We start from the raw sequence: 10,334 nt of genomic DNA, 5'->3' as shown, positions 1-10,334 counted from the left end.
TTCAGAAAGCATGGAGGTGAAGTGTAAGAATTGATTTTTGGAGTGATGGATAGTCTGTATGTTCTTTAATTCTGGGTATTTGGGTGTTATTTGTTTGTTGGATAGTTGATGAGGGAAACATTTAAATTGAATGATGCAAATATTAATGGATTTTCACGCGATTGGGATGATCGGGAACAGTTGCAGAGCATTACTACGCAGCTTGACGGATTATTGCATTCCATTGATGTATTTGGTATGGGCATAGTGATAAAGAGTGATAATTTAGGGAAAGATGTGCTTCACAGTATTACTACTTTAGAAGATCATATGACAGTAGTTGAGGATAAGATTAAGTAAGAACATAGATATATATTTGATTTGTAGACGGTTACAACGTGCAACTCATGTGTAAATGATCTTATTAGAAATGGCTGTGAATTATTTGTTATCAACTCTTCTACTTGAATACAACAAGATACCCACATTTCTCTAAACAACAAACAGAAGAAGAATCAGGCATGAATAAGAGACAGAAATCGAAATTAAGCCTCCACCTTGGAACGGCGAAGTCTCTGGATAGAAGATCTGACAGTCAAGGCAGCAGGAGTAGCGACACTCCAGGCACCTCCAGCAAGTACTTTACCACACTTCTTGCATTCCCAAATACCAACACAGGTTCTCTTCACCGTATTCTTGCCGCAGAAAGCACAAGCATAACTAGAATCATCATCAAATGTTTCTCTCATACGTGCTGTGTTGACTGATTTCAATCTTCTTCACAATCTTTCGGAGGGAAGAACCATAACGTGTTCCATACTTTCCGCAGATTCCTACCTTCTTAGTTCTCTTACCCTATATCAACTGGTTAATTCTGGTCATATACACTAAGTTCCACAATTAGCAGTCAAAACATGTCAGATGATGTGTAAATTGAAAGATATCATTCAATACATACCATTGCAATTAAATAAGTCTCAAGACTATCCTGATAAACTCTAAGGAACGTGAACAGTGAGATCAAGGGGTATCAATTGTAATACAGTCAAGTCTAGGTTTTTGAATTGCTACCCCATTTCTATATCTGTTATGAAACTGACGCGAATAGTGGTTTGTTGTTGAATTGTATTTGATAATCAATTAAGAGATGATCACTATTCCCTTTTGGTTGGAAACAGCCAAGTTATTCATCTTTCATTAGAGATTAGCTGTGAAAATGGTAGGTATTTGGATTAGAATGGGATTGATCAAGTGCTATTAAGAACTGTAACGAATTGTAGGTTCACGTTCCCAAGACCGAAAATACCTACTGCAAGAAGTGTAATAAGCACACTGAGCATAAGGTAACTCAGTACAAGGCTGGAAAAGCTTCTTTGACTCCTCAAGGTAGGTTTTGCTTCAGAGTACATTGATATTTGTAGGAAAGAGAAGATACGATTCTAAGCAGAAGGGTTTCGGTGGTCAGACCAAGCCTATTTTCCACAAGAAGGTACTTTGTTGATTCAGTGTGTTATGTGTAGGCGAAGCAGACTAAGAAGCTGGTGCTCCGTCTGGAGTGCAAGGAGTGTAAGGCCAAGGCTCAGAGACCTCTGAAGCGTTGCAAGACATTGGAGATTGGTGAGAAGAAGAATAAGGATGCTCAGCAGTATTAGTCAGTCTAATGAAAGAGACCATTTTCAGTGTTTGTGACAAACAGAGCCTTATCCTAACACGTCCTTTCTTGTCCTTAGACCTTTGGCCCTTCGATCTTTTCTATTCTCTTCTTCTCTCCGTCTTGATGCTTCCGTGGGTTGCATATACCTTGGAAGTGACCTAGGTATATGCTTGGTGGAAGCAACTGTCTGTTTTTTAGTCTGGAGAGTATTTGATGTCATTGAACATGACTTTTTGGTGCTTGTTACAGGTATTCTTGAAGTGTGAATAGGATGGATTGTCGCTGGAACAGTGCGGGATTCAAATGAGACAGTACGTGAAATAGGGGTGTCGGTACATGTTGATACTGGAGCAACATTGTTGGTTACTGGAATCAAATCCTCGGACTTGCTCTTTACCTGTTCTGCAGGAGGAAGAATTCCAGTATACTTCTTAATGGACACACATTCAGACTGGAGAAAACTCTCTCTTCGTTGCTGGTCTACCCCAAGAATCTCTGTCAACATACGGCGAATCTCTTTTAGAAGGACCACATCTTCTTGTTTCACTGCATGAATTTGATCATAGCTAGAAGGATCAAAAGTTCGTAACGCAGAAGAAGTGTACGATGCAGTACGTGAGATATAGGGAACACTGTTTGTTGCATTTAAAACAGGTTTTATGGACTCTTTATAGTGTCCCTTTGCCGCTTCTGTTAACTTCATGTAATTCGGTAGAGAATGTGGATCCACCTCTTTGATCCACTTTGCCGGAATGCGACGTGGAGGAGAAGGAGCAAGTTCAGGTCTGATTCGATAGAGGAATGATTCCGTTGGCTGCATATATCGAGGCAATCTTGATACAAAAGGAGATCCCACTTGACCCCTGGTCGCAGTTCGCTCAAGGGGGTCCGAACCCTTTACTGTTGTAGACAAACCGGTTGTAGGAGCTGATAATCGTGGACCACGTACACCCCATTTTCTGTCTGCAGCATAATAACAGACAGATGTACGTTTGGATAATTGAAGCCTCCTCTCCGACTCCCTCATAGAAGTATCTTCAAACGGTTTAAAGTCTTTATATCTTATCCCCCGCCTTTCCAATCGTTGGGATGCAACACAAAGATCATCCAACGTATTCACACTATCGCAACTTATTTGTTCATCTTCAACAGACCTTGCTATGCTCTTCTCTTCTACTACTTCTCCAACGCTTGATAATTTCGCACTCTGATCCAAAGAACAAATATTGCAAACAAGTTCTTCTGAGTCCAATATGCATCTCAAAATACGTTCCAACTTATATTCTATCCTTCTATCGTCATGTTCTTTCCCTTTCTCCTCACTCGATAAATCTTGCATATGAAAAGGATTGATCCTAGAATAGAAATGAAAACAGGAATTGAGGTAATTGATGAGAAAAAGATGATAATACTATGACACCTTCTATTGTGGTTGGTTCCTTGCTATTCAATGGTTGACAAACATATATCGATTTATCAGCAATCTGTGTAGATCGAAACAAAGGAAAACAAGCAATAAAAACAGGTGTAGAAACAAGAAGAACACATAAAAAGATGAATAGAACCACATTTCAGAGATTAGGCAGACTCATTCTTCTGGGCACCATTCAGAATATCAGAGACAAGGTGATGAGCTTCCCAATACTTGAATGTGCATCGATCGATGCACGTTTGCTCACCAACTTCAAGAGAATTCATCTTGCTGTTGGTAATACACTTCTTCTGGCATGTATCAGCAAGTCTACAGTTCAGCTGACAATATTTCGAAGTACCTTGTCACAAAGTCACTTAGAACCTTTGCTTGCATCAGAGCGGCATTAACGTTATCTTCATTCACTTTTCCACCTCTGTAAGACATGATGACTTTGAGTAATTCGATTGATCGATAAACAGAGAAATGTATGTGATTCAATCTAACAATGTTCTGCACTAAAGTGAATTGGGAAGTACATAGGTTTGAGATTCGAAATGCACAAACACATAGTTATTCCATTTTCGTTAATCGTATCAGCTTTTCACTAAAATAACCCACTCCCGGAAGAATACTCAATATGCTATAGATCAGGGCCATTCTACATCTCTACCTTTTTAAGATAGTCGCAATAAAGACTTGCATTGGATCTTCCATATCTAACGATGTTTTCCGTTGAGTCGTTACTACACTAATATCGAACGATAAAAAATACCCAAAGTCTGATAAGCAATGATCATTGCAGTGATAAAGGAAACGCCATTTAAAATCACTTCTCCTACCATGAGAAGTACAGAGACAACACGGGTGGTAAGATCTGTTGCAACTACGATCACATACACATGCATTACTCCAGATATAAAGTAGGAGATAAAGATGAAGGAAGATGATGTAGTCCAGAGAATCATGTTATTCGAAGACCCTCCATAGGCTGTTCCTACGAGAGCCAATAAGCGAAGAGCAACAACCCCTCTAGCTGCATCTACAATAAACAATAATATCAATCATTACGAATAAACCAACTATATTTGTTTTGATTAATGGACTAGATATTGTTATTATTCTCAAGACACTACATCAAGATAATCGATCTGCTTGAATAAATAGAAACCCAGAAGAAGAGTGAGAGCCACACTGATTGATTGAATAACAACGATCAATCTCCTTTTGGTTTTTGTAGGCTTTAAAAACGCTTCGATCTCCTCAATATCGTTGTTCATGAACAAACTCTTGGAATTGACATCGTTCGGTTGGGTTCGGATTTGGGCGCAAGAATTGGGCTTCTCCAATAGCATCAAGAATTGAAAGAGTCTATTATCGATTGTATCATATTTGCAAGTCAGTATCTTTTCATTCTTTCAGAAGCAGAAGAGGGATAATTTGCGTTGTTGAATGAAAATGGATATCATATCATTGCTGAAACAACTGGAATTGAAATATCACTGTAAATATACTTCTCTTCCTATTTGTTCTATGGAGCATATTATTGCCTTTCGGAAAGATGTAATTATTCAACTATCTTTTAGTGATTTATAGATACTGCCATCTGAGAGTTTGTCAGCTTCAGATCTCTTGTTTCGTCTGCGTGACGTGTTTCGGGAATTAGATATTATTAGCGACAGTCAGATGATGTTAGGGGAACGGCTATTTCGTTTGTTAGTTGAGAATAATGATCGTTCTTGTCAAAGTGGGTTTTCTTGACTTGTATTATTGTAGATATGAAAATGGTGTACTTACTTCTTTTGCTAGCTAAGGATAGTTCTTGTATGTTAACTGAGAGTGTAATCATTAGGCCGAGTATCTCGAAAGAGATTCACAATCTCCCCAGATCTTTATCTAGATGATGAATCAACTTGGTTTAGTCGAAGGTCGATTGCCTGTGCAAAAGTTGTCGAAACGACAATGAATGATCAATTGAATACAGAAAAGATGGATTTTATGATTATTCCATCTTCCTGCCCATCCTTATGTATCACTGAGAAGAATCCTTTTTCTTGCGTTCCTGCGAAGAAGAGTTACCTGCCAAGTCTTCCACCGAACATTTCAAAATATCGGTGTTTGTTTTGAGAACATTGTTTCGTTATCAGTTTTTTCTGCTTCACGGTTCATCCGACTAGGAGATGCTTAGAAGGGGAATCTCATTTTTGATACCTTCAGAAGACTCTGATTCTGTTTCTCAGGTTCTCTATAACTCAGATGATCAAGATAACCTATCTGTAAACTGTATGTTGTAATGATGTCAGAATTGTGTTTTGTGTGTATGGCTGAGACTAACGAAGTGTAGCGAGTCTTTTTATGAATGATACCTTCGAGGAGGAGAGAAAGGTGTGGGAAGAAGTAAAGGAGAGTATGTCGAAGCGCATTATGGATTTGAGTGAAAAGGTGAGTAATCAAGCAGTACAAATTCAGAACTATATTAAAGATACAATGGCAGCGAATGCTAATTATGAATTGCTTCAAAACCGACTGAAGGAACTTCAATCATCTTTGGAAGCGGAGAAACGGACCAATGAAGGGCAGATTGCTCAAATTCTCCGCTTAAATGAGGAGGTTATTCTATCTGTTGATGAGAAGACCAAATTACAGGAACAAATTAGTGAACTGGAACAGGAAATTCATCGTTTGGAGGATGGAATGAAAGATCCAAAGAACTACTATCGAGAGGAAATGCAAAAAGTGACAGATCCGAGCCCTTCTAAGTCCTAGGTAATTGAAGATAAGGTGTCTCTAGAAGAAATGCATAGATTGAAGTGTGAAGAACTGACGGGGTTGAAGCAAGTTCTCAGTGAGAAACTACAAGGTAGAATTGAGTAGTATTCATAATTTAGTGATTTCTTCTCTTCAGGAGCAGTTGAAGCAGTTGACTGATCAACTTGAAAGAGCGCATTCGGATTTGGCTGATAAGGCGATGTTGTTATCAGCACAGGAGGAGCAGTTGGCTTCGGTTGGTTCTCAAATGAATGAGAAGGATCTCTTCCTCCAGCAACAAATACAAATCATGACACAACAACAAGAAGAGGCAGAACATAAGATGGAGAGGATGGAGAAGGAGTTGGAAACTGTAAGGAGAGAGAAAGAGGAAATACGACAATCATTAGAGTCTGAAAAGGAATCAAATTTAACTCTGACAAATGAATTGGAGCGTTTGAAAGAAGAGAAAGAACAGGAGTTAATGAATGTGAAGAGGGAGAGTATTGATCTTGAGAGTCAGATAAACACATTGAAAGAAGAGAATGAGGAGACATTAAAGGCCTTACAAAATGAATTGAATAGTGTTAAGAAGGTGAAAGATTGTATGGAAACTCAGTTAAGTGAGATGGAAAGTGATATGAGAAAGAGTGTTGAGGAGAAGGAGGCTATTACAAAGGAACTGGAACTTGTGAAGAAGGAGAAAGAGGCTATGGAGAGTGAGTTATCAAAACAGGAAGAAGAGAAGGAGAGAATGAGGAAAGAACTGGAAAGTGCCAATAGTTCATATGAATCTTCGGAGAAAGAGAGGAATAGGATGAGAGAGGAAAAGTGCCAAATGGAGAGTGAATTGAGTCAGGTGAAAGAAGAGAAGGAGCGAATTGATGGTGAACTGAAGAGAATGAAAGAAGAAAAGGAGCGAGTTGACAGTGAACTGAAGATTGTGAAGGAAGAAATAACTAGGATACAAAATGAATTAGAGAATGAGAAGAAATTGAATGCAACCATGGAAAGTCAACAGAAGAATGAATTTGATAACCAGATTCTCTCTTCAGAACAACGAGTCACATCTCTGAAGGAGGAATTAGCAAATCTGCAAAGAGAATACAGTGCCTTTAAGGAAGAACATTCAAAAGTACTGGAAGTAAGTAGTGGAGAAGAGAAACGAATGAAAGAAGAATTGAGACAACAGGAGGAACAATTGAAGTCACTTCAATTATTGTTAGCAGATAAGGAAAATTTATGGAATTCTGAACGGGATACACTGTTGAAACAAATGAAAGAAATCAGGGAGAATGAAGAGAATGATCAATTGGATATTTTGAAGCGGATATATGAAGAGAAGGAGAAGGAATGGGATCAACAGAAACAGGAATGGGAATCAAAGTATTCTTCGCTGGAGTTACAAAGTCAAGAAAGTGAAAAGAAGCTGAATGAAGAGAAGAACAATTTGGAGAATGATCTAATGGATCTACGAAGAGATAATGAGTTACTGAAGATGTCTGCTGTTGTAGCTGAAGAGAAGGAACACACTGTTGAGCAGATGGAAAAGGAGTTGGAACAATTGAAAACTGCACTAAAGGAGAAGGAGACTGAACAAGTGAAGATAAGTACGTCTGTTGAACAAGCTCTCACAGCGATGAAGAGAGATCTGGATGCTTCTGAAAGTACTTGTTCGCAGTTGAAAGAAGAGAAAGAATCCTTAGTTCTTTCGGTTGATAAGTATTCACGAGTGATTACAGCGCAACAAGAGAATGCAGAAAGCCTACGACAAGTAATTCAAGACACAGAAGAACAGTTGAAAACAGCAAATAAAGAGATTACTTCACTTCGATCCCAGCTACGAGAAGCCCTTGACAAACAAGGAGAATCCGAAACTGTATTCAAACAGCGAATCTCTGAATTGGAAGCAAGAGCGAATGAAATGATTTCATTAAGTGATACACTGAAACAGGAGAAACAGGATGCTAATGAGAGGATCTCAGAACTGAAGAGTCAGTGCGAACAATTTGAGGCTGCTCTATTGACACAAGACATGAAATTGAGTGAAGATGAGGAAGAGATTGAAGTTCCTCCTATTGACAGTGTGTTGGGTCTGACTACAATGCTGGAGGAGAAGGAAACCCTGGTACAACAATTGACTGGTCAGCTGGAAGAGAACCGAAAGCTATTGGAAACAACACAACAGAGTACAGAGTCTTCATTAAAGGAATTGATGGCTGTGAAGGAAGAACTTCAGAGTACAACAGATTCATTGAAGGAGGAACTGCAGACAGAAATGGAAGCAAACAAACGACTCCAACACGAGAAGGAATTGGTAGAAGCTGAGTTGATTGCGACAAAGGAGAAACTGGACCAAACATACCAGGAAACAGAAAAACAAAGTCAGGAATGGGAAGAGCACATACGACAGTTGGAACAAGTAGTTCAGGAGTGGCAGGATCGCTATGAGGAGGCAAATAAACAGGTTGAATCCTTGAAGAAGGAGATTACAACACTGAATGAATTATTGGAGACTCAGGAAGGACAATTACAACAGGTTTGTGAAGCATTGAAGTCATTGAGTGTTGCTCATGATGCTCTGCTGAAGGATCAGGAAGCAGCAGCCAAGGCAGAAGCAACAATGAATGGAATGAGACAACAACTGGAGGCATTGGACAAGGAGAAAAAGGAATTGGAGCAGGCTAATCAAACACTTAAGGAGACTGTTTCTACAGCTGAAGAATCCCATCATACACTTGTGGAAGAATTAAAGGCTTGTCAGCAAGCTAAGAAGGAGGTTGAAGTGGATCTGTCGAAATCACAAGCGGAATTGAAAACGGAGCAAATCACAAGTCATACTCTACAAATCCAAAATCAAGAATGGATTGAACGAGTGACTGCTATGGAGAAGGAGATCCAGGAGAAAGAAGAAGAATGTGAACAATTGAAGAAGGAAGCGGAGATGATGAAGGAACAGGTGAGTGAAGTGGATTCATTGAAAGATCAAGTGAAAGAAATGGAGTTATTGAAGCAGCAGGTGAAGGAAACAGAAGTATTGAGGGAACAGTTAACAGATATGGAATCGATGAGAGACCAGTTCGAGACTATGAAACAGGAATTAGTATCTACTCAAGAACAAGTCACAGAACTTCAAACTGTGAAGAAGGAACTTGCTGACACACAAGAACAGTTGGTATCTGTTACTCTTGACCTTCAAAATACTCAGAAACAACTTCAAGACCGAAATTCCCTGATAACGGACCTTGTTGGAACTCAGAAGCAACTCAACGAAACTCCCACAAATGAACACTCCGAACTTCTGTCTTGCTATCTCCCGGAAGAGTCATCGATTCTCTATCAACCAGATCTGTCCATATTGTCTCTCCATCTCTCAGATCTCATTCCTTCGACGATTCAACGACCTCGTTTGTCTTCGGAATCAGCACCATCTCAACTACAGCGTCTCTCCATCGATTCTCTCTCTGTATCCAGTGCAACTACTACACTGTTAACTCAAGAGCAATTGTTGAAAGCAAGGGAAGAAGCTGAAGTTAATGCCCAACAAGCAGTAGCTCGTGCAGTGGCTGCACAGAATCAACTGATTGAACTACAGGCTGATTATGCTACACTTTTAGAGGCGTTAGAGACGAAACAAAAGACGATTCGTCAACTGACGGAGGTGTTCCAGAGCCAGGAAGCAAGTATCTCCGAACTACGACAATCGATTGCTGAGAAAGATGGAGGACTGGTCGAGAAGGAGAAGGTGGTTGCAGAGAAGAAGAAACAGCTTGCACAGAAGGAACAAGAAGTCGCTGACTTGGTTAGTCAGAGGGATTCTCTTCAAGAGCAGGTGAATCGTCTTACCAACATTCTCAATACAGAACGGACAGAATTGGGCCAAGCTCCACGCGAACTGGATACAATTGAGTTGACACAGGATTCGCTTGTGTCAATCTATCCTTCAGAATACTGTGAAATGAGTATTGTGGTCCACGAAGGAATGTATTCTATCTCCTTGTGGTGTGATAGAGAACGATCAATGCATGGAATTCGAGAACTCCAGCGGATTGTGAATGAATATGAGAGTGAAGTCAATACTTACCAAAAGAATGCTGAATGCTTAGAACAAGAGATTGACTCGCTTTCCAAAGAGGAAAATATTATGAAGAAACGGATTCGGAAGATGGAAACATTGTGCAAGGAATTCAACGTATGTCTGAATGAAAAGGAGCGGGAATTAGGAGCGTGTTATCGGAATCTTCAACATGCTTCAAATTTGCTACGGAATCGTGTGTAATTTGTGTGCTTTCGATTTGTTTGGTTTTCACATAGGAAAGGATACTGCGGTTTTTGGGCCACAATCATTAAGGTGTCGTAATTCATTATACTTGAGTATTATACTACGAGGTCTGAGTTGATGGTTTGTCCGATACATGCTTTATTTCGATGTTCTCGACTATCTGGCTATCTGACTCTTCTTCTATGCCTTCTATCGCTTTGTTTTGGGTGTAGTGCAAGTGAAATTGAAATAACTGTAACTAGAAAAACATCAGAAGCAAG

The 10,334-nt window shown here is 39.6% G+C and overlaps 4 protein-coding genes across 4 annotated transcripts; 2 read left to right on the top strand and 2 right to left on the bottom strand.

Annotated features, from left to right (window-relative positions):
* Positions 1–524: 524 nt before the first annotated feature.
* On the bottom strand, positions 525–861 carry JH06_2259 (60S ribosomal protein L43; the record flags this gene model as incomplete). The annotated part of the gene is given in 3 exon segments (XM_014672031.1): positions 525–699; positions 731–826; positions 845–861. 3 exon segments carry the CDS (start codon positions 859–861, stop codon positions 525–527), a joined length of 288 nt encoding a protein of 95 aa, XP_014527517.1.
* Positions 862–1,195: 334 nt separating this feature from the next.
* On the top strand, positions 1,196–1,631 carry JH06_2258 (60S ribosomal protein L44; the record flags this gene model as incomplete). Its single annotated transcript, XM_014672030.1, has 4 exons — positions 1,196–1,230; positions 1,259–1,365; positions 1,401–1,468; positions 1,500–1,631. 4 exons carry the CDS (start codon positions 1,196–1,198, stop codon positions 1,629–1,631), a joined length of 342 nt encoding a protein of 113 aa, XP_014527516.1.
* A 1,580-nt stretch (positions 1,632–3,211) lies between these two features.
* JH06_2257 (TIM10 family protein) lies at positions 3,212–3,491 on the bottom strand (the record flags this gene model as incomplete). Its single annotated transcript, XM_014672029.1, is given in 2 exon segments — positions 3,212–3,374; positions 3,391–3,491. The coding sequence occupies 2 exon segments, from the start codon at positions 3,489–3,491 to the stop codon at positions 3,212–3,214; spliced, it is 264 nt and encodes an 87-aa protein (XP_014527515.1).
* A 1,908-nt stretch (positions 3,492–5,399) lies between these two features.
* On the top strand, positions 5,400–10,071 carry JH06_2256 (hypothetical protein; the record flags this gene model as incomplete). The annotated part of the gene is made up of 3 exons (XM_014672028.1): positions 5,400–5,780; positions 5,811–5,904; positions 5,933–10,071. 3 exons carry the CDS (start codon positions 5,400–5,402, stop codon positions 10,069–10,071), a joined length of 4,614 nt encoding a protein of 1,537 aa, XP_014527514.1.
* Between the last annotated feature and the right edge of the window lie 263 nt (positions 10,072–10,334).

Source organism: Blastocystis sp. subtype 4 (assembly GCF_000743755.1).
Source record: "Blastocystis sp. subtype 4 strain WR1 chromosome Unknown seqid_0118, whole genome shotgun sequence".
NCBI classification, from domain to species: Eukaryota; class Bigyra; order Opalinata; family Blastocystidae; genus Blastocystis; species Blastocystis sp. subtype 4.
Note: the sequence above shows the minus strand (reverse complement) of the source record. Positions and strands in the feature narration are given on the sequence as shown.